Here is a 24345-nt window from a genome sequence, read left to right on the forward strand (position 1 = left end):
TGTGATTTCACAAGTGTACTTTCATAGTGCCTGTAGACTTACTGTAGAAGCAAAGTGCTGAGATAGAAGGGGCCAAAATGTAATTTATTGCCTCACTGCCCAATGGTTTAACCTTTTCATATAAAGACTTTTCCTGAATCTTATTTCACCGTCCAGCTTACATAGTGTTTAATCTTTCGCCTGTGTATTTAACAGCATTCTCCTGCACAGAGCAAGTCAGCAGATACGTGACTACGCTGTCTGTACACTCGCCAGCATGTGATAGTGTGAGTGTGTGTGTGTGTGTGTGTGGTACATGAGCCAGACCCCTCCCCACCTCCGACTTAGGGAGTGCTACACATTCCCAGCGTTCTTCCGAGGGGGGTCGGAAGGGAAGGAGGAGGCTTCGTCCAGCTCTGTACAGTGTAGGACTCGGAGTGTTGAGATTATCCTGCAGTTCCAATCATAACTTCAGTTATCAGGCCAAGCTTTATCCAACTGCGCCTCGTGAAATCATCTAGGTTTGTCTGGTCAGATGCATGGTTAATGAAGCTACCTTTTCAATGACCAAGTGACTAGCACCATCACTGATGAGTGAATGTTAAACAGATGATAATAACCTGTCTCATGAGGGCTGAGAGCTCAGAAGCGTTCTGTTATGTGCTGTTGGTTCAGTGTTTGTGTTGTTGATAAGGTGAATTTAGTCTTTCCTCTGGTTTGCCTTTAATATATTGTATGGGTTTTCGTGTTGTTTTTAATGTGCTCTTTTTTTTTTGGAGTGTATTGTGCTACACTTCGTATATGTAACAGTGATTCATTTTTATAGTAGTCTAATTAAAAAATGCAACTTGGTCTTGATTCATAATAAAGTACCTGAATTTTAGTAAAAGAGGTTATCTAAAGTCCTCCAAGCGTGTTTAAAACTAGGCAGCTTGAATTCCTTTGTATAAGATTATTAATTAACCTGAAAGGGACTTGAATATTCAAGAGCTGGAGATTAATATACATGGTCAAAAGTTTGGAAACATTACTATTTTTAATGTTTTTAAAAGAAGTCTCGTATGCTCAAGCCTGCATTTATTTGATCGAAAATACAGATTTTTTTTTTAAATAAATATTAATATTATTACAGTTTAAAATAATGTTTTTCTATTTGAATATACTTTAAGATATAATTTATTTCTGTGATGCAAAGCTGCATTTTCATCAACCATTACTCCAGTCTTCAATGTCACATGATCCTTCACAAATCATTCTAATATGCTGATTTGATACTCCGTTATTATCATTATTATTAGTAACAAATTGTAATGTTTCCAAACTTTTGACCGGAACTGTATATTTGTTTATTTGTTGTTTGTTTACTCCTAAAATGCAAACAATTATTTTGCATCATGAGTTCATAACTGTCAATGTCAGTAAATAATATAATGCCACCCTATTTAAGCTATTAAAAATTGTCTGCAAAATGTAATAATAATAACAGAACAGTTTTAAATAAAAGATTAATTAGCCTACAAAATATAATTTCACCTATATATTGTATTTTTTTAACATATTGCTTTGTTAAATATGATAAAATGTTCTCAATTATTAGCTAAATCATGCTTTTTACTTCTTTTTTTAACAGTATTTTAGATTAGTTGTATGTGTTTGTTTTATCTTTTAAAATATAATATACTAGCCTACATATAAGGTAATCTACAGTTAACCAATTAAATGTAGGCTAGTACTAACATTTTTACATTTTCAATCTATTAAAACTACAAGTTCTTTGCAGTGTCATTATGTCAGAATGTTTATATTATTTAAGCATAGAGATAAAAAAAATCTTGAAATCAGTTTTCTGTCTAAATTATGTGAGAACGCATACATATATATATATATATATATATATATATTTGAAGGGTTTTAAATGTTATATTAATCTCACTATACTTCCATTTTGTTCAAGTTTAGCCTGTAGATTTAAACATACAGTGAGAATCTGCAAATTCAGTTTTACGCATTTAAAATTGCCCCAAATATTTAACTACTATTAAGGTTTTTTCGTGTTTTTGTTTTTGTTGTTGTTGTAAAACAACTCGCCAGCTCTTTAAAATAATCTAGTTATTTATTAATTATGTATTATATTAATTAGTACGTGTGTAATGAATCGTAATATTTTTTTTCTTCTTTTTTTTGTAAGCTGTATGCTGGTTACATCATTAATATATATATATTTTTTTTTTATCAGCTAACAAAATTCGGTCCATAAGCTCTTGGCAGTGGGGATTGCGTTTTGGGAGTCTTGGCTGTGGTGTAAATTATTCCGCAGGCTCCGCATCAGCATATGACTATGGCAAAGGGAGGATGTTAGGCGCCCAGTTGCCATGACGACAGAAATGGGACGAGGTAGCGACTGCGGAGCGCGCGGTGGTATCGAGAGCGCGCGGGGGTTTCAGAAGCGGCCGGTCTGCCTGTGGAAGCGCGCTTGATACGCTATTCTTGACATTGCTGATAACGAATCCGCTCCAGAGCTGAGTGGTCGGTGAGTGTTCATACATTCAAAAATGCGTTTGCGTGCCGCTGATTTCGCGGTCAGATTAGGAAATAAGGAAGGAAGACCTCGCGCAATGCAACACGGCTCGTAAACATGAACACGCGCATGAGGAACGGTGCTCTATTTTTGACGCTCTATTTTTAATGGCGCGCGCTCTCTCTGCTTTCTGAACGGTTTGCTGTGCACCGCTACATAAATTCATCGGAATTAGAAAGGATTTATGCATCTGTAGGAAACCACAATGCTCGAGAAATAGATTAATGTAATTACGCATGGCCTGGCTGATGCATGGGGGAGAGAGAGAAAGAGAAAGAGAGAGAGCAGGTGAGCGGAAATAATCTGATGTTTAGAAAGTGGTTAGGAAAATAACTTTGAATCAGGGTCATCCCTATTTATCTTGTAGACAAATAATAGTTATTAAAAATGACCCATTTCTTTATATTTCTGCATAATATGTCACATGTTACCTGATGCTTTTGGCAAATAACTTATTCTTATAAAGTATTCACTATTACTCATTTAATATTATGAATATTTATCTGGAAAAGCATGCAGATTCATGTCTTTCTTATTATCTCTGCTTTAACAGCCGAGCTTCAAACTGTCTATTGTCTGTGCACACTACAGCGAATTGCAAAGCATATTTATATTGCACCCCTTTAAAAAAACCCTGAATGTGAAAGTAGTGTATTCTGTGTATTTGAGTACAGAAGATTATAATGTAGCATGATGGATATAAAATAGTCAAATTACCAATAATTGATTAACCTGATTTTTTTTATTATTATCATTATTTTAATTGTAGTTATAAGATAAAATGTGCCTTACTAGTTTCTTTTTCCAGGAAATCATAATTAAATCATAATAATTCATTTCACCTCGAAAGGTCCAGGGTCTACAGAGTTCCAGGGAATACTTGGGTAAAGAGGTTGGATGAGAGCAGGGGAAGCCGTCTGTCAGGGCTGATCTTGAGGCCAGGCGCCACAGCTGGAGGGGGAGGGGATGAGAGCGAATGAGGGCTGGGGGAGGGGGACCGACTGAGAGAGAGAGAGAGCGAGAGAGAGTTGGAAGAGCAGAGGATAGTGAAGATGCTTTTATGTGGCACCATGTCTGTTTCTTCCACCCTCTGCACAGTGTAAGCCACCTCAGAGCTTTTGTTCTTCATGTATTTCCAGCCCAGTTTGCTGAGAATTTCATATCTGTATGGTTTGAGCATGTTTTTGTATGGAAGCTTGTTTCCGCCACTGAATAATAAATAAATAATAATAATTGCGACTTTTTATCTTACAATTCTGACTTTTTTTCTCACAATTGCGAGATATCAAGTCGCAATTCTAAAAAATAAAGTCGCAATTGCGAGAAATAAAGTCGCAATTCTGAGAAATAAAGTCGCAATTCTGAGAAATAAAGTCGCAATTCTGAGAAATAAAGTCGCAATTCTGAGAAATAAAGTCGCAATTCTGAGAATTAAAGTCGCAATTGGGAGATATAAAGTCAGAATTGTATGATATAAAGACGCAATTGCGTGTTATAAAGTCAGAATTGTGAGATATAAACTATTCTGAGGTAAAAAAAAAAAAAGTCTGTCTTTTTTCTCCTTAGAATTGGACTTTTTATCTCACAATTGTGAGTTTATATCTCACAATTCTGAGAAAAGATGTCAGAATTACGAGATATAAACTCGCAATTATGTGTTATAAAGTCAGAATTGCGTGATATAAAGTCGCAATTGCGAGAAAAAAAGTCAGAATTCTGACTTTATATCTCGCAATTCTGACTTTAAATCTCACAATTCTGACTTTATATCTCGCAATTCTGAGAATTAAAGTCAGAATTGCTAGATGTAAACTTGCAATTGTGAGATAAAAAGTCACAGTTATCTTTTAAAATGTTTTATTCTGTGGCGGAAACATGCTTCCTTATTTTTCCGCTATTTATCCAATGAATATAAAAGTTCCCTTGTGTAATTATGGTCAGAACGTGTGGTTTAAAAAAAAAATGTAATAGATTTATTTATACTAGTGATGTTTCCAAGAACAGCAGTTGAACTACAAGTTGCAGTGTTTAGGCCGTGGTCATGTGTTCGAGTTAAACTTCTAGTGTTTGTTAGTTTTGCTTTCTCAAAATCAATGTGTTAAAGCATTGTCTGTCATCTGAATGCAAACAAACTGTTTTGGTTGGTTTGGTGTTTATTTTCTGTGAATTAAGTTAAATGGAAACTGCAGGGTTCTCATGGTCATTGAAAACATGTAATATCAGGGAATCTTAAAATTTGATTTTTAGACATGAAAAGATATTTTGAAGAATGTTGGTAACCAGTTGATGTACCCCATTGACTTGCATAGTAGGAAATACTATGGAAGTCAATGGGGTCCATCAACTGTTTGGTTACCAACATTCTTCAAAATATCTTCTTTAGTGTTCAGCAGAAGAAAGAAATATATATAGGTTTGAAACAACTTGAGGGCGAGTAAATGATGACAGAATTTTCATTTTGAAGTGAACTAATCCTTTAAGGTTAGGTTATGGTGTAGGCTCAGGGTTAGTACCTATTTATTAACCTACCTATTTATTTATTATTATAATAAGTATATAGTATGTACATGCGGAACAGGACTGTAAAATAAAATACTGCCATTTTCTTTTCTTTGACTATTTTTGATTTATTGATGTCTATTCTTTTCAAAAATTTTCATCAGCTAAAATTGCTATATTATATTATTATTTTTTTTTCTTTCAGATTACTAAAATTATCCAGTAATCACGAATGACTGACGAATGAAAAGTCATGGAAATTCATTGGTCAAAAGGTCTGGGAGCCCAAAATTTTCTTTACTGACTACACATATTTGTGTGTGTGCTTGTTTGTAGTTGGTGAGTGAGTTGGAGAGTTACAAGATGAATTGATGGTTGGGAATTACAAAAGTTGTGGTTTGTGTCTTTGTTGCTGTTTATAACTTTGAATTATCCAATGAAACCCAAACCAGAAAGTTCACATAGTATACAATTTAAAGTATTTTTAAAAGGAAAATCTCCATCACATTATGCAGTCGAAACAGTACACACATCAATATTTTTACATTCAATCAAGAAAAATATTCAGCATACAGTATTAAAAATGATTAAATATCATAATTTAACAGTCTAACATTGACATTGTGGTGTTCTCTCAGGTCTGATGAGTATTCCTGCTGCTGCGTCAGTTCAGTCAGGAGGTGGAGAGATGCAGTCACCTGGGGCCATTAGCCCTTCATTCCTCCCGCCCCCAAGTGGAAAAGTTCCAGGTCGCAAGAGGGGTCGCCCACCCCTGAAGAGGCACCCGGAATATCAGAGTCGCTACCCAGAATCCCTCCCACCCATTAAAGTGCCTAAGAAAAGAGGAAGGAAGCCTGGCTTTAAGGTCAGTGAACATCAGAGTGTTTGTGTGTCAATTTAAATATGAGTATGTATTTGTAGGCCACAAAGATAAGGTTCAAAAGTGTCTGCCAATTGCATAAATGTCATCAAGTGGTGCATTTAAATACATACTGGTGCGTGTGTAACGCTTATTGTATAATTATTTAGCTAGAGGAGCAGAGTAATGTGTTGTGTGTGTTTGTATATAGGTAGGCCCGTCTGATGTTGACTGTGAGAGAAGGAGGGGACGAGGTGGTTGTTCTTTGACTGATGTATCTGCAGTCTGCTGCTGCGGAGTTATTTTTAGCCGTGTGCCTGAGCACAGGCCTCATAATGTCTCTGCTGCTGATTTAAAGAGCTACACACTACCACAATGTGTGTGCAACTGTGCATGTTAGGAGATTTGCAGTAAACATCCTTGCAAGACTTCTACCGGATGTACAGTGATGAGCCAAAACATTATGACCACCTGCCTAATATGCTGTTGATCTTCTGCGTGCGGCCAAAACACCGGGGCATGGACTTTGCAAGACCCCTGAAGTTGTCCTGTGGCAGGGCTGGACTGGGGCTAAAATTCGTCCCTGGGCAAATCCAGCCCATCTGGTTCCCCCAGGAATGTTTTGCTGAATGAATACCATAAAACAGCACAGAAACAAATAATAATAGATTTTATAGATTTATTATACAATGCAGTTAGCAAACATCTGGGAAAATGCTAACTTTAGCTTGATAGCACTAAAAGCGTACGTCCCACCCTCCCTGCAAATCGCCGTCCAAAGCCACGCCTCCTGAAAGCATGAACGCGCACAGCCAACGTTACTGTAATACCAATATCATGTGTTATTCACCGGTGAGAAAACTTTATAGTACAGTTAGTAACACAACAATACCAAACGTAAACAAAGTCTTAAAAACAGAATTAGATGCAGCATATTTTCGTTTTGTTTAGCTAGCAAAACTTGTCAGTGTGTAATAATATTTCTTGCATGACAGGGTTTCCACAATGAGAGTCTGTTTGGCTCCGAGTAAGATGGATAGATCGTAGATGCTTTGCCAGTGCCACTTGTTGTCGGTTCAGAAGGAAAGTTAGGTCTGCACAGCGTACGTGAACGCGCAGATGAGTTGTGTCTGCGTGAACAGCCTGCGCAGTGGTACGCAAACACACACTGACCGACAGGGAACACATGCTATAGGATCGTTCGGACCGAACGCAACGATTGAACATTTTATGGTCCTACGCCTTCCACAAGCGACATTTATATTTATATATATATATATATATATTTATATATATTAGTGCTGGGCAAGGATTAATCGCGATTAATCGCATCCAAAATAAAAGTTTGTGTTTGCATAATATATGTGTGTGTACTGTGTATAATTATTTTGTATATATAAATACACACATATGCATGTATTTATTTAAGAAATATTTGCATGTATATACTGTATATGTATTTATACATAATTTATATTACATATAAATATAAATAATTTATATATAAATTAAAAAAAATCTTAAATATATACATGCATATGTGTGTATTTATATATATAAAATAATTATACACAGTACACACACATATTATGCAAACACAAACTTTTATTTTGGATGCGATTACCGGTAATCACGATTAATCTTTGCCCAGCACATATGACATATATATAATGTTCAATATATATATTGAACATTTTCAACTTTAACAAAAAAAAATAAAAATAATAATAATAATAATAATACCAAAAAAAAAAAAAAAACCCAGCATGAATGGTACCAAGCACATTTAACCTAGGCCACCTAAAGAGTAAAAAAATAAGATGACATATATTTATACAAATAGATTTAGACTGCTTAACAGAGTGATTGCTATCAGGATATGAGAAGACTTTCAACCAGCATAACAATTTTTTTTTACTGCAGATAATCACCAATGGCACCTTTAATATTGCATTTTTGTCACAAAGAAATGCACTTGACAGTAAAGCATTGATTTTGAGCTAGGATGCAGTAAAGTAAATTTACTGCTATTAAATTCTGTCATCATTTGGCCCTCGTAAAAGTCGCTTAGATCTTCATTCCTGCCCATTTCTCCTGCATCCGATCCAACACATCGATTATCTACCCAGACCTTAATAAGTGGACCTGTCAGGTGATGATCAACGATATTCACTTGTGACTGATCATAATGTTTTGGCTCATCAGTGTATATCAGATATAGTTTGTTATTGTAATTGTTAGTTTACTTTATTGTATTTGTAGTTGTAATAAAGCATAATATAAAATATGACATGGCATAAATATATATTTTATAAATATCTTAATATATTTGTATTAATCAATTATATAATAATAATAATAATAATAATAATATATATATTTTTTCCAGCTGAAGTCTCGCTTGATGACGCCCCTGGCTATCTCTCCTCCCAGCAGCACCCCAGAGCCAGACATGAGCTCAATCCCCCAGGACGCTGCTACTATCCCCCACTCCGCCACCCCGCAGGTCCTCACAGGTAACGGACACACATCCGTACACTACCAGTTTCACTATCTGTTGGGCCCTATAAAATCCGTTTTATTTTTTCCCAAATTCCGTTTTTTTCCATTTTAATTTTTGCAAATTCCTCTTTTTCCGTTTTAATTTTTGGGAGTTCAGTTTTATTTTTTTTTACACTTTACTGTTATTTTAGTTGTAAAAAGAGTGTGCTTTTAATGTTACTGATTAAAATGTACACAAATAAAATAGGAATGAACTTAAATTTATTGAGGTAACAACATCACATTTACTTTTCAGGACAAATACTGCATGATGCAACATAACACTGCACTCTTCAAGTAACAACAAAATATTAATGGTTATGAGCTTTAAACTGTCAGTAAAATAAATTATATTAGTTTAAGTGCTCCATTAGCTTTTTCTTTAAAAAAAAAAAAAAAATAGGACCGAAAAAAAAACCTTTTTAAAAAGAAATCCGCTTTAACACTAGATTCCACGTTAATTTGCCAATTCCGTCCACGATTCCGTGATCGCAGAAATTATAGGGCCCTATATCTGCAGTCTGAAGTATTGCCATGCCAATCCCAGAAACTAGTAACCAGGTCTAACCATTAAGGGAATAATAAAATGTGAGCATTAGAGAATCACTGTCCTCAGAGGAGTCACATTATGACTTGCTGCCGTCTCATTCTGTTTTTAGTGGCCAGTAGGGACTGTAACTCTAAGGGAATTATGATAACTGTTATTTTTTTTAATCAAAATGATATGATGGGATGTGTGTCTCAGGGGTGAGAGAAGACCACCAACACTGTCTTTATAACAAGACCAGATATTTTTCCTTATCTTATTTAAAGTGATAGTTTTTCAAAAATCATCATTTTCTCTCCATCAAGTTGTTCCAAACCTATATAAATGTGCTGCTTCTGCTGAACACAAACGATATTTGGAAGAATATGGTTAACAAACAGTTGATGGACCCCATTGACTTCCATAGTATGGAGAAAAAAATGTGGTCCATCAGCTGTTTGGTTTCCAACATTCTTCAAAATATTTTCTTTTGTGTTCAACAGAAGAAACTCATACATATTTTGGACAACTTGAGGGTGAGTAAATGATGACAGAACTATCTACTGACTAACTATTTTGGGGGAACTATCCAAATAGACAACATCGATTCCAATTGGAAAATGATGAAAATGTTTTGCCTGTTTGGTTTCATTTGTACTCATTCTCCGTCCTTATCTTATCTTATAGAAAGTTCTTTAAAATTCAATTGAATTTATTGAAGAAATGTATTTCCATATTATACACTACCAGTCAAAAGTTTGAGATTGTGAGATGTTTTTAAGTGTTTGAAAGAAGCTACATTTATTAGATTCAAAACAATACAGTAATATAGTGAAATATTATTACAATTTAAAATAATTGTTCTTTTATTATTTAAATGTAAATAATAAAATGTTTTATTATTAAACGTATTTTAAAAATGTGATTTATTCCTGTGATGGCAGAGCTTAAAGGGATTGTTCACCATAAAAAGGAAAATTAGCCCATGATTTCCTCACTCTGAAGCCATCTTAGGTGTATATGACATTCTTCTTTCAGACGAATACAATCATTATTGTAATTATTGAGTCCTGGCTCTTCCAAGCTTTATAATGGGAGTGAATGGGTGTATGTCTTTGGAAGTCCATCAAAGTACATCCATTCATGATAAAAGTGTTTGTGTAAGAAAAATATCCATATTTAAAACTTTATCAACTAATATAACTAGCTTCCGGCAGACGGCCATACACATCAATTTACGCCAAAAGAGTAACCCTTGAACTTGACGCACAACGTAATGACTAACGCGGTTGCCCAGCCCTGTTTGTTTGAACCACGAGAGGCGTCAAAGCTTACGCTACTCCTACATCCTACGTCATACATCGTCAAGTGTTACTCTTTTGGCGTAAGTCAACTTGCGTAGGCCGTCTGCCGGAAGCTAGTTATTTTAGTCGATAAAGTTTTAAAGGGATAGTTCACTTTGAAATTAAATTTTGGTATGTTTTAGCTTACCTGAAGGGCATCCAAGATGTAGGTGTCTTTTTTTCCGCAGTAGTTTCAATTTTGATATTTTTAGGTCAAACCGTTCTTGTCTGTCAGTCATATAATGCAGGTCTATGGTCACTGTCTCAAAGAGCATGCACAGAGAAGTCCAAATTAAACAATTCCCCATCGTAAGTACACATTGATGGCCTAAGACACGAAACGAGCGGTTTGTGTGAGAAAACGAACAGTATTTATATCGTTTTTACCTCTTGTAACACAGCCACGTACAAGTGATCTGAGGGCGCGAGCGCATCCTGGTGTGTGACGTGTGCGCAGACTGGTGCATAGTATATATACACTAGATGTCGCCTTGGCTACGGCAGTTCATTGGAACGAATGTCTTTCATGCGAAATCTAGTGTATATATATCTATGCACCAGTCTGCGCACACGTCACACATCAGGAAGCGCCCGCGCCCTCAGATCACTTGGACGTGGCTGTGTTACAAGAGGTAAAAACGATATAAATACTGTTCGTTTTCTCACACAAACCGCTCGTTTCGTGTCTTAGGCCATCAATGTGTACTTACGATGGGGAATTGTTTAATTTGGACGATGGGGAATTGTTTAATTTGGACTCTGTGCATGCTCTTTGAGACAGTGACCATAGACCTGCATTATATGACTGACAGACAAGAACGGTTTGACCTAAAAATATCAAAATTTAAACTACTGCGGAAAAAAAGACACTTACATCTTGGATGCCCTTGAGGTAAGCTAAAACATACCAAAATTTTATTTCAAAGTGAACTATCCCTTTAAATATGGATATTTTTCTTACAAGAACGCATCGCTTCACTTCAGAAGGCCTTTATTAACCCCCCTGGGCCGCATGGAGCACGTTAATCAGGGATGGATGCGCTTTGATGGACTTCCAAAGACATAAACCCATTCACTCCCATTATAAAGCTTGGAAGAGCCAGGACAATTTTTAATATAACTCCGATTGTATTCGTCTGAAAGAAGAAAGTCATATCCTAAGATGACTTCAGGATGAGTAAATCATGGGCTAAGTTTCATTTTTGGGTGAACTATCCCTTTAATATGCTATAATATGCTGATTTGGTGCTCAAGAAACATTTCTTATCAGTATTAATGTTGAAAACAGCTGTTTAATATTTTTGTGAAAATTGTGATCGTTTTTTTTTTTTACTTAGTGAATAGAAAGTTAAAAAGGAACTGCATTTATTTGAAATAGAAATATTTTGTAACAATAGTACAAAAGTACAAATTAAGCATGCAAACATTGTTGTGTCATTTGTGATAAGACTTTAATAATAGATCTGTCAATCCTAAACTCAGTATGTGTGAATGTAGCCAGTTAAGATTTCATATGGCACAGACACACTTAATCTTTGGGGTCAGGACCCTTCAGTCCCATCCAGTTCGGCAATAACATCCATGACTAGAAGGAAAGGGAATGGAGAGAGAAGAGTAGTTACATCTCTTATTTCAAAGGTTAATAGGTGTGAAAGTCTCAAGGGACATTATTGAGGAACCTGACTGCTCTAGCCTTAGAGGCATTATCATCCAATTTATCTCTTCATTACAATGGAGAGATCAGTTCTGTTCTGCTATATTGCCTTTTTAATGGAATAAAAAAAAAATCGTACTATTTTTAAAATATGAGCTTAGAATGAATTCACATCACAACTGTAGCATGTGTAATTTTCAATTATGCCATTCAAAATGAATGCAGACTGCATCTCAGTGCTGTTCAAGGTCTACTTTAAACATGAGAAGTTGTGACGTATGGCTGAACTCCGTCTTGAGTTCTCAAAGCTTAATCCGTTTGCTGTGGGGAGTAGTTGCTGAACAAGAGGCTTTTGTCTGCCCACCAGGTTTCTAGACTTTAATTCTTTTTGCAATGGAAAAGTCATGCTTTGGTCCCTCTCCTATATTTCAACAACCATGTTCATTTTGTTCAGGTTCATTTGCCTTCATGATATGTTTCACACCAGCGTTTTGTCTTCAATTCTTTTAAGAAAGAAATTTGACAATTCGCAAACCTGTGTTCCGATGTGAGGGTGTTACCGAGGGAGTTGTTGTCGAGGTCATGACCTTAATGAGCTCAGGTCATTGTTAACAGCTTTGGTGTTTTGTTTTATTCGGAAAACGTGTTTGTATATGACTGCTTGCAATTAAATTATATTGCCTTTCCTGAGGGTGGTTCATTTTCACTGTCGTTAAGCCTACACGTCTGGCATGTCAGTAATCGTGCTATTGGTTATCTATTTTAAGACTTTGTGTGTTATCTCTGTACTCTGTACACTTGCTGTTCATTGACTTTATCCTGTTACCCTTTATCCATTCTCAAACATAGCACAGGCTACTTCTTGGGATTATTTTAGGTGTGTGTGTGTGTGTGTGTGTGTGTGTGTGTGTGTGTGTGTGTGTGTGTGTGTGTGTGTGTGTGTGTGTGTGTGTCTGACTCCTGGTCATGGTGCTTCTAGATGACAGACGACGAAGGAAATCCCTTAGCAGGGCAATCTGTCAGATTAAAGCATCCTCATGCTGCAGACGAGCGAGGGAAGTCAGTGGGGACAGATTGTGTGGGAGGAAATGGGAGGGGGACGAGTGATTGGTGGATTCCCACACACTTGCTCTCTCTCTCTCTCTCTCTCTCTCTCTCTCTCTCTCTCTCTCTCTCTCTCTCTCTCTCTCTCTCTCTCTCTCTCTCTCTCTCTCTCTCTCTTTATTTCTGTTATGTACCTGTATTGTTTTTGTTGATATTAAACGCTCATGCTTGTATTTTTACTCGTTTGTAAGTCACTTGGGATAAATAAATGCATAGAATTGGAAATGTTTCCTATTAAAGGGTTGTTTTTTAGGGTAATCAAAACATTATTGGCTTATAAAACCGCAGATGCTTTTTAGGTGTGATTTACAGTATGTGATCTAGTTCAATGGCATTATTTTAAGAAGAGGAGCAGGTGTATATTTGTAATGTTCTTGAATTTGTCAGAGAATAAAACTAAAATGTAAAGACTATTTTTTTGGTACATGTTTATATGAGGTTTAATTTTGATAAATAATTCCTTTGCAATTACTGAAATGCACAGTATATAGCACATGATTGAAGCTCACAATTTATTTCTATGTTGTTTCTCCTTTGTTGCCCTCTCTTTCTTTTATTGCTCATCTCTTGGGTCTCATGACGAAACGATTTATAAATGTGGCCTCAAATGTTTGAAGATTCCTTGACAAATATCACAAGCCATTTTGTATTGTCAATAAGGAAGACGTGCACTGCGTGCCAATATGTGTGTGTGTGTGTGTTGTACAATTACATGTAGGCATTGTCTTTATAGATCATGGATTCATTTTTTAAATACTGTGGTGATGCTGTTAGTGCTATTGATTTTGCTTTGCTTTGCTTTTAAAATGACTTATTAACTTAAAGGAATGGTTAAAAAATGAAAATTCTGTCATAATTTACTCGCCCTCAAGTTGTTTTAAACCTGAATGAATTTATTTCTTCTGCTGAACACTAAAGAAGATATTTTGAAGAATGTCATTGTTGGACCCCATTGACTTACTATGGAAGTCAATGGGGTCCATCAACTGTCTGGTTACCGACATGTTACTTGACAACTTGAGGGTGAGTAAATGATGACAGAATTTTCATTTTTAACTAAACTATTCCTTTAAGGAAACAGTATAAACTTATATTTTCAGTACATAATACAAAAAAAAAAATCTCAAAAGCAAGAGCTGAACAAAACCAACGAATTACCCTCCATTAGCATTCCAAGACTTAGTCAGACCATAACATGAACTGAGAAAAAAAACAGTGCAAATAAAGCAGTTTCAGATTGTGCTTATTCCGTTAAAAATGCATGCTGAAAGCAGCTAATGCTAATTTTAAAATCTCTCTCTTTCTCTCTCTGTCCATTTTATTCCAGTGTGTATCTACGTGAATAAGCAGGTGAACACGGGTCCTAACCTGGACAGGCAGAAGGTGCTGCAGCTGCCGGATCACCTGGGTCCCGCCAGGCCCTCTGTGGTGCTGCAGCAGGCGGTACAGGGCTGCATCGACAGCGCCTTTCAACAGAAAGCCGTCTTCACCTTGCTTACGGAGGGCTATGGAGGAGAAAAGATCTCAGGTTCATTTGCATAGCCACCCTAATGCATGCCTCCATTCAGATTCTCATTCTGGATTCTGTATATACATATATGCACTACTGTTGCACTACTAAGTCGGTACGAGTTTGAGCCGCAAATCAGCATGTTAGAATGATTTCTGAAAGATCATGTGATACTGAAGACCAGAGTAATGATGCATAAAATTCATGGTTAATTGAATTAATTGTTTTATTTTAAATTGTAGTATACAAAGTAATGATGTTAGTGCTGGTTTATGGGACATTTTTAAATATACTGTAAAGGTACATGTATACACACACACACACACACACACACACACACACACACACACATATATATATATGTATATATATATGTATGTATATATATGTATATGTATATACAGCACCAGTCAAAAGTTTGGAAACATTACTATTTTTAATGTTTTTGAAAGAAGTCTCTTATGCTCATCAAGCCTGCAGTTAAAAAACAACCAAAAAAAAATATATATAATATATATATGTGTGTATATATGTGTATATACGTATATACGTAATATATGTATATATATATATATATATGTATAGAATTATATCATATATATTATATAATTCCGTAATATTACTCAGTGCTCACTTGTATACACACACACACACACACACACACACACACACACACACACACACACACACACACACACACACACACACACATACATAAACGTGATTGACACAACGTCAGGTCGTATTTATTTTTTAACGTGGGAGAATTTCGTATTTTGTTATTTACTGTAACGGCATTTACAACAGTGTGCAATTCACTTGAATTTAAACACTCTTTTTTTCTCTTCATCAGCCACCTTTGATGGTAAACAGCATCTGTTGAGTTTGCCAGTGGTCAACAGCGTAGGTTATGTTCTCCGCTTCCTCAAGAAGTTGTGCCGAAGCCTGATGTGTGAGAACCTCTTCAGTGACCAGCCCATCGCTCCTTCATCGTCTCCCTCCTCCTCTTCCTCATTCCATGCTGAAAAGCACTCAGACGGACAGCCCAAGTCAAGTGCGTGCTCATCAAGCTCTGTTATTCTACCCTTTTTTAAATATTAGAGCTGTATTTCCGCCTATATCTACACAGCCTGCAGTTGAAGCAAACATTTCTATATTAGACAATTCTTGTTTTTGTCAATTTTTGGTTTGGATGTTTTGTAATGTGACTGTTTGATTGGATCTGCAATCGTTTCTGTCTCTGTCCAATTTGCCCTTCTGAAAATGCAGAGGAGGCCTTTAGTGCAAGCTGAGCTGTTTAAGTGGCAGTGAAAGGTTGAGTGCCTCTGTGAGTGGCCTGTGGTTTGAGTGTTTGAGTTCTGCTGGCTCCACCTCTCTCTCTCTCTCTCTCTCTCTCCCTCCCTCCCTCTCTCTAGCTATCTCTCCTTTCCCCCCCGTGAATGTGGTTTGGGAGCTCTAGAGATTAGAGCATTAACTTCAGTATGACACAATATCACACCGCTCAGCTACATAGGCAAAGGTTGTGTTGTGACTTAATCCCATGTCAATGGTTAACGTGGTTGAGAGAGGAAAACCCACTCCAGGGGGAGCCTACGTTACTCAACACTGTATGTTTATCCGTCTTTCCTACAGACGGCTGTGTTTGCAATGTCTACCAGCTACCTATAATTCATTCAGACAAAAAAATATTTAATAATATACATTTTAACTATTTTTTTTATTTTTTATTCTTCAGGTTTAAAAAAAATTATTTATTTATATATTTTTTTAATTAATTGAACAAACAGTCAGTATAATGAACAGTCTGTATAATCCACTAACATTTTGAGTCAGACATGACAAAGTATTCAGAGTTTATTCAGTGAAGAGTTCATCAGACTAATTAAATCTCATAACGGCATTTGTGTAATTCATTAAAAGAACGAGAATTAAGAATTCCATTAAGAATTCCACTTTTGTGAATCGCACTACGCTAGTCATTCTGTATGTTTGCTTTTTAATGCAGAAAAACATAGAAAGCTGTGTTTGCTTAGCATTTGCATATGTATATAATTTGGTTTGGATGAATCCATACACAATCTGCACTCAAAAAAAGCAATAATTACCCTGAGCCAAATGACATGCATGCTTAACATGCATTATTTTCCCTAAATTGCTTTTCTTTTTGTGCAGCAGACTCGATGGTGGATGATTACCATGGCGATTCAATGGACCCTAAGCGCTATTCTGTTGACCCCAGCGACTCTGCTTTCGGAGCGATGTCCTCACCGTACACGGCGAGTAAACCTGCATATGGTTTTCGTTCTGGCCCCGTCTACTCTGGAGGTGTGTGCAGGCAGGCGGCCAGTCCCAGCACATTCCAGGAAGGAAACAGAAGTGGTAAGAAAGAGGAAATTAACACTTTTACAATAAAGCAGAAAAAGAGTTTCTGCTCTACTTTAAAACCATGTTAATCAAATGAGATGTATGTGAGAAGATACCATACCAGATAATCAAAAAACTGAAAACTAAATAGTATATGAAGTACCAATGGCTCTCAAGTAAGGGGCGTTGGAGCCCACTAGGAGGTCTCAAGATGACTTCAAATTATTGAAACAAAAAAAACCAGAAATTTCTTATTTTTTATATATATATTAGGGATGGGACGGTATGAAAATTTCATATCACGATAATAGTGACCAAAATTATCATGATTATCAATATTATCACGGTTTTGTTAAAACGAGATGAAAGTGTTCAAAAATAACTGATGCTCACACTGAAAACATTTCAACAAGTTTTATATTTTATATTCTGTGGCATTTCCTTCATTAAAATGACCGTCTTCAATAACAACGCATTATAACACAGCGCACATGTATCACAACGGACGCGCACGCGCTCTCTCGTTTACTTCAAATACAACTTGCCGTCTTGCGTCTCCTTTTTTGATTGTATTGAAAATTAAATCAGAGTTGATTTATGGTTTACTGAGTTTGATAATATTTTTGTGATCATTTAAGATTTAAAACATGAATCTGCCTTCCGCCATTCCTTCTCGAATAAAAAAACAACTACATTGCGCGCTGCGCCAGCGCCAGCCTGTTATTAAGTGAGTTATTAAAATCGCGATACTCAAACATTGTTTTAATGATCATTCAATTTTAAATGATAATACTAACTGTCAGTACATTTTATCGTGGTTTATAGTGAAACCGGTAATCGTCCTATCCCTAATATATATATATATATATATATATATATATATATATATATATATATATATATATATATATATATATATATATATATTAGGAAATTCACTTATATCTGGAGTCATGGGGCCTTTTAAAATGATTGTGGTCAGTGAGGGCCTTGGAGTCAAAAAGGTTAAGAACCACATTTACTGCATATATGACATTTTGGTAACACTTCCTATGAAGCCTGTATTTATAATGCATTATAAGGGTATTCTTAATGCATTATAATACATGCATAATGCCTTATAAACAACTTTATAATGTGTTGTATCATCTGATAAATAATCATAACAATAGTTACAATACATTAAAATACTTAGCTATATGTGGTATAACTTTTAAGAGTATAATGCATTATAACACCAGATAAAGCCTGTATTTATCAAACTGGTATTCTTAATGCATTATAAGGCACACATATTGCCTTACAATGTGTTTGTACTCTTAAAATTAAAAGGTTGTTTGTAAGGCATTATGCATGTATTTTAATGCATTAAGTATACCCTTAAAATGCATTGTAAATACAGGCTTCATAGAAAGTGTTACCGATATTTAGAATGATAATCCTAGCCTTGTCTGAACCTGATTTCTCTCTGTCTAGCCTACAGTCCATCCCCAGATGGAGGGGAGGCGAAGCCCCCGCCCAGTAAGGATCCCTCCAGGTGGAGCGTGGATGAGGTGGTGTGGTTCATCAAAGATGCAGATCCTCAAGCGCTGGGCCCGCACGTGGATCTCTTCAGAAAACATGTGAGTCTGACCGACACATTTATTTACAAGTGGCAAACAAACACCATGTGTTGAACATATTGTCAGATAACTAATCCCTGTGTGTAGGTAACATTAGTTCAGTTTCAAGTTAGAGAACCAGATCAACTCAAGTTCACATGATTGGTGATATAACCACCTGAGCTGAATGTTAAATGGAAAAGATTTCAAATCATTGCTTATTTAAAACAGAACAAAAAGCAAAGTACAATTGAACACCATCTAATGAAATTGAATTTTACTCTTCCACATAGGGCCGCACAATTAAAGTGCAAAAAAGGCTGTGATTTAATTAATTATGGAAATACGTCCATCTCAGTGTGTGCTCTGAGTTTGGTGGTTGTGTGGTTTATCATGTGAATTGTAATTGGAAAGCACTGCAGGTTCACTTCTGCTTCACATTATGTAATTCACATTTGCTACAAGTGAAGAAATAGAGGGGGATATTATTATTATAATATAAAAGAAGTATCTTCTGCTCACCAAGGCTGCATTTATTTGATTAAAAATACAAACAAAAACAGCAATATTGTGAAATATTATTCCAATTTAAAACAGCTGTTTTCTATGTGAATATACAGTAAAGTGTAATTTATTCCTGTGAAATCCAGAAATCACTCTAATATGATGATTTGATGCTCAAGAAACATTTATGATTATCAATGTTGAAAACAGTTATTTATATTTATTTCATGATGCTATGATGAATCGAAAGTTCAAAAGAACAGCATTTATCTGATATCTGAAGCTTTTGTAACATTAAACACTACCGTTCAAAAGTTTGCGGTCAGTAAGAATTTAAATTTTATTTTTGGGGGAAAGAAATAAAATAAATCAATACTTTTATTCATCAAGGATGAGTTAAACTGATCAAAAGTTACAGTAAATACATTTATAATGTTAGAAAATATTGAACTTTTGAACTTTCTATTAATCAAAGAATTTTGAAAATAAATTCTGCACAACTGTTTTCAACATTGATAATAATAATGAATGTTTCTTGAGCATCAAATCATCATATCAGAATGATTTCTGAAGGATCATGTGACACTGAAGACTGGAGTAATGATGCTGAAAATTCAGCTTTGATCACAGGAATAAATTACAGTTTAAAATATATTAAAATAGAAAAAAGTCATTTTAAATTGTCATAATATTTCACAATATTACTGTTTTTATTTATTTATTGTTTTTTATCAAATAAATGCAGCCTTGGTGAGCAGAAGATACTTCTTTTAAAAAATTAAAAAATCTTACTGACCCCAAACTTTTGAACAGTAGTGTAAATAGAGATTATTATAATATTTTCCAGGTAGAATGAGCAGTTCAAGTCAGAGTAAGTGGAGCCAAAGCATTCGGCAATTACTACTACTGTGCAAAGTTCATCAATATTTTTGTTGTTAAGACTCTGGACCGCTAACACTGTTAAATCTAATGCAGTTTTTGGGCCAGAGTTTTGTGCATGTGTTTTCCCACCTCAGAATATTCTAATATCCTCAATAGTTAAACACTGTAAAACATTGTTTCATGTGTACAGTAAGCATTCTGTTGTGGACATTGTGATTACTTCTTCAGGAGATTGATGGAGATGCTCTTCTTCTCCTGAAGAGTGACATGATCATGAAGTACCTGGGACTCAAACTGGGCCCGGCTCTCAAGCTCTGCTACCACATTGACAAGCTAAAACAGAACAAGTTCTGACCGGTCTCTGCACCTTACACACACACACACACACACACAGATGGATTCACTCACAGTATTTACTCTCACTCTCATTTGTTGTAGTACTGGACGTTTTTATCGCCCATTCTTTGGTCATTCAAGGACAAGCACCAGACCATTGTTTTTTACTTGTGTGGTTTGTCTGCCTGTATATTGGGACATTTCACTGACCAGAACATTTGCTTGTTCTAATTTTAAGCGTTTTATTGATTACTTGATATCTGAACACTGCTCTAATCAAAAGGCAAGTCATCTCAGCTGCTTTCTGGGATTTGAGTTTTTATCCTCAAGTGAGAGTGAAGATGAATTATAACTGTAAATCATCCTTCTTCAAATGGACGGAACGTATTAGGTCACTGACAAACTCGCTCCCGTTTTTACAGAGCCGTGGACTGTGACTAAAACCCTGTGAACTTCAGCCACCTGCTGGTGAAGTGGAGTCACTGCAACTCTGACACACTTTACCCCCATTCTAACCAGGAACCATTCAGCTTCTTATTTTGCTGGAGAGATACTTCGATAACCTGGGAGATCAGTTACTAACAGAATTCAGCATTGTGCTTTTCGACTAAACAGGTACAGTGTGCACACAGTCTTGGCAGGGTACAACTATGAACACTTTGCAACCAGCAAATAACAGGCACAAATGCAACTCTATTCAGCAATGGACCACCAGTCATGTCTTTGGAAAGCCTCCCAGCCAACCAGAGGCAGAACTAAACAGGATTACACTACAAGGCAGTGACTGCTTCAGTAGAAATGGTGCATTACGATCATAGTAATGCACACCAGGTGCTGTTTCTCAACCAGCAGGTCACGTTTAACTAAAAGCAACTATACTGGTATTATACATTTCATACTGTGGACCAAATACACTGAAATTCTCATCAGTCCCAAAATTTCTTGTTTTTCTCTCTTTTCGGAGCAGAGGCCTCATATTAAAAAGCTGCTCTGATATTACACAAATGTCAGCTTGTGATTTACTTACAAAATATGTAGCACTTTACAATAAGGTTCAATATATTCAATACATTGGGTATAATGAACTTTGATAATGATAATAATGTCTAGGTTAATAATAATCCAAAATTCTTTTATTCAGCAAGGATGCATAATTGATCCAACAGTAAACACTTAAATTATTACAACAAATATATATATTTTAAATCAATTAAAATACATTTTAGTAAGTTTCTATTCATCAAAGGGTCACTGTTTCCACAAAAATATTAAGCTGCGCTTTTATTTTCCCAACATTGATAATTAAAAGAAATGCTTTTAATTTCTTTTAATTTTAATTTTAATCGTAATTGTAATTTTTAATTTTAATCAGCATATTAGACTGATTTCTGAAAGATCATGTTACATCATGTTATGCTGAAAATTCAGCTTTGCCATCGCAGGAATAAATTACATTTTAAAATAAAAAAAAACGGTTATTTTAAATTGTAATAATATTTCACAATATTACTGTTTTTACTGTTATTAAATATATGCAACCTTGGTGAACACACCATTAACCTAGATTAATAAGTGCTGTAAATGTTTTATACCTAATGCATTAACAAATCTAAACAAACTGAACTTTATTGTAGCGTTGTCACAAATTTTGTAGGCATGTTTCAACCCATTTTTTTTTAAGTTGTGTAAATTGTCTTTATTTCACTAACATTTTGACTGTGGATTAGACGTGGATTTTCTTTCATAAATGTACAGTGTATACGTGCACGCAAGCTGATGTACTTTAGAGGTACTTCTCTCATCTAATGTTACATTTGAGCTAGGTTTCAAACAGTTACTGCAGTTTGCTTTCTTTTGTGAAAAATGTGTGAAAAGAGTCATTTTAGTCTCCTGAGGCATTTCAGAAAATTATTATTATTATTATCCTTTTTATTATTGTTATTTTCTTCTTTTTAATATATATATATATATATATATATTTTATTTTTTTGCACAAATGGCATTCAGAATTACTGTATTGCTTTTCAGGTGAACCTAAAGAGATAGTTCATCAAAAATGAACTTTCTGTCATATTTTATTTACCCTCATGTCGTTCCAGACATGTAAAGTCCACACGAGAAATAAAGTCACACAGGTTTGGAACGATGAGAAATCAATTTCATTTTTGTATGAACTATCCCTTTAAGTCTGCCCTGATGATGTCATACATCTCCCAAAGTGGATTACACCCAAGTGTACAACATTTCTGTATCTGCAACCATGTGTAAATATAATAATTTATGTAGTAGCCACAGATTAAATTTACAATTTCAGAAGTAAAAGAGCAAATTATGTAAAACCATCCAATGAACACATAGAGCTTTAACATGTAACCAGCTTTGCTGTGCTAGGCGTCATTGTTGTACGATCTGCCTCTTAAAGCGACTGCTATGCTAACTTGCTATGCTAGCATCTGTACAGAATTGTTGTCTATAATTTTGCATCAGGGAGGCTGTTTAAGTGGTCTGTTTTTTCCCACTTTTTATCTTTTTTTTTTCCTGTAGCACTAGTTGTCCTGGGTTTAATAGCTTTCTCAATGAAAAATGTGTGAGAGGAGAATCATAAAAACACCAGAAAAAAGGGAATTAATCAGTGAGCTCTTAAATCCGGTGCTACATTAAGAGGTCAGGGTCCTTTATAAGTGAATCTACTGATTTGAAAAGAAGCGTACCGGTATTCATTTTTTTTTCATGAACCGTCTCTTCTGATTGGTTGGAAAAAGCTCAAAGGTATAAACAAAAGGGTTTGGGTTTTAACACAGAGACCCAAGATTATAAAAATAAATAACCCATGTCTGATGTTCAAACTCTTGTATTAGCTTTAAAAGCGGACCGTTTTTTTTATTTCCACTCATGTACTCAAACAATGGGAGTATCTTGTTGGTTTTAAAAGCCCTTTAACTGAGTAATAGCAGCACTGAGCTTTTAAATATGTTTGCAAGCATTATTTTTTATGGCTGCACTTAACTAAAATCCTACTTCATGTAGGAAGCTTTGACACTTTCTTAACAATCTTTAATAATGTTTTGGACTGTTTATGACCTCGCACAGACATTGACCGGCTCTGATGTTCCTGTCTAGATGTTACCAATGTTTGTGTCAGGAATATGAGTGGGCTTTTATGGATGATCTATTCTTCAGTTCAGTTCTGGATCGTTTTGTGTGCATTGCATTCATATGTCAGGTTTGCGTTTGCCTCCGCAACATGTCATTCATTGTCATTTTTGATATAACGGAAAATGTAAGTACATTTATGAATGCTGCTCTCGATGACAGTCCCATGTAAGACTTTAAATTTGTCAGCTCACAAAAGAGTTTTCATGGAAAACGGGGGACTTCAACACGGACCATTCATGTTGGTGCTATAATATGACTGTGTATTTAACAAATAATGATTTTATGCATATGATTTTATGGTTGGTTTGCTTTATTTCTTCAGATAGGCTTCAGTGTTGTGAACTCTCGTGACTGACGACAGGCTCTGCATTGTGAGGTTAATATAGAGCATTATGAAAGAGTTAGAATAAAGCATTATGAGCACCCTATACTGAACTCCATTTGTAAATCTATACGTGGCTATAGAGCGGTGCAGGGAGGATTTTTCCATAGGCTTTTGAATTATCACAAAAAATAAGCTCTTGGATTTACAAAAGTTTATGTCCAAGATCATTTTCACAAATTAACACAACTTTAATGAATTTTGAAGCCTTAAAAAGTCTAACCTTAGGCCATAATCAAACTATCAAGCGTCTGAACAACTCTTTCAGCCTTAACTAAAAACATTTTTGTAACGATACCATAGATAGAAGAACCAATTTTGAGTTCACTAAAGAACCTTTCAGTGAACAGATCTTAAAATAACCATTTTTTCCTGTGAAGAACATTTTAATAATCTAAAAGAACCATTCTTTCACTATAAAGAACCTTTAGTGCAATGGAAAGGTTCCAGGGAAATAGTTTGTTCATGGAACCACAGATGCCCATAAAGAACCTTTGATTTTAAGAGTGTATAGGAGTGTTCCTGTA

At 35.4% G+C, this 24345-nt stretch overlaps 1 protein-coding gene across 5 annotated transcripts in view; it reads left to right on the forward strand.

Moving 5' to 3' along the window:
• The window catches only part of scml4 (Scm polycomb group protein like 4), a 36011-nt gene extending 12283 nt beyond the window's left edge, over positions 1-23728 (forward strand). Inside the window, exons 1-9 of one of the 5 annotated variants that reach the window (XM_081379627.1) lie at positions 2401-2509; positions 5262-5331; positions 5695-5921; positions 8305-8431; positions 14411-14611; positions 15447-15647; positions 16766-16972; positions 18434-18579; positions 20173-23728. In XM_081379627.1, coding sequence (XP_081235753.1) covers positions 5310-5331; positions 5695-5921; positions 8305-8431; positions 14411-14611; positions 15447-15647; positions 16766-16972; positions 18434-18579; positions 20173-20298 — 1257 coding nt within the window. In that variant the 5' untranslated portion in view covers positions 2401-2509; positions 5262-5309 and the 3' untranslated portion in view covers positions 20299-23728. Of the gene's footprint in view, positions 1-2400; positions 2510-2561; positions 2846-5261; positions 5332-5694; positions 5922-8304; positions 8432-14410; positions 14612-15446; positions 15648-16765; positions 16973-18433; positions 18580-20172 lie in introns of those variants that run through there. The other 4 variants (XM_081379628.1, XM_081379626.1, XM_081379624.1 and 1 more) reach the window with 4 other exon arrangements.
• The last annotated feature ends 617 nt before the right edge of the window (positions 23729-24345 follow it).

This window comes from Scardinius erythrophthalmus (assembly GCF_964197995.2).
Source record: "Scardinius erythrophthalmus genome assembly, chromosome: 11".
In the NCBI taxonomy this organism is placed as follows: domain Eukaryota; kingdom Metazoa; phylum Chordata; class Actinopteri; order Cypriniformes; family Leuciscidae; genus Scardinius; species Scardinius erythrophthalmus.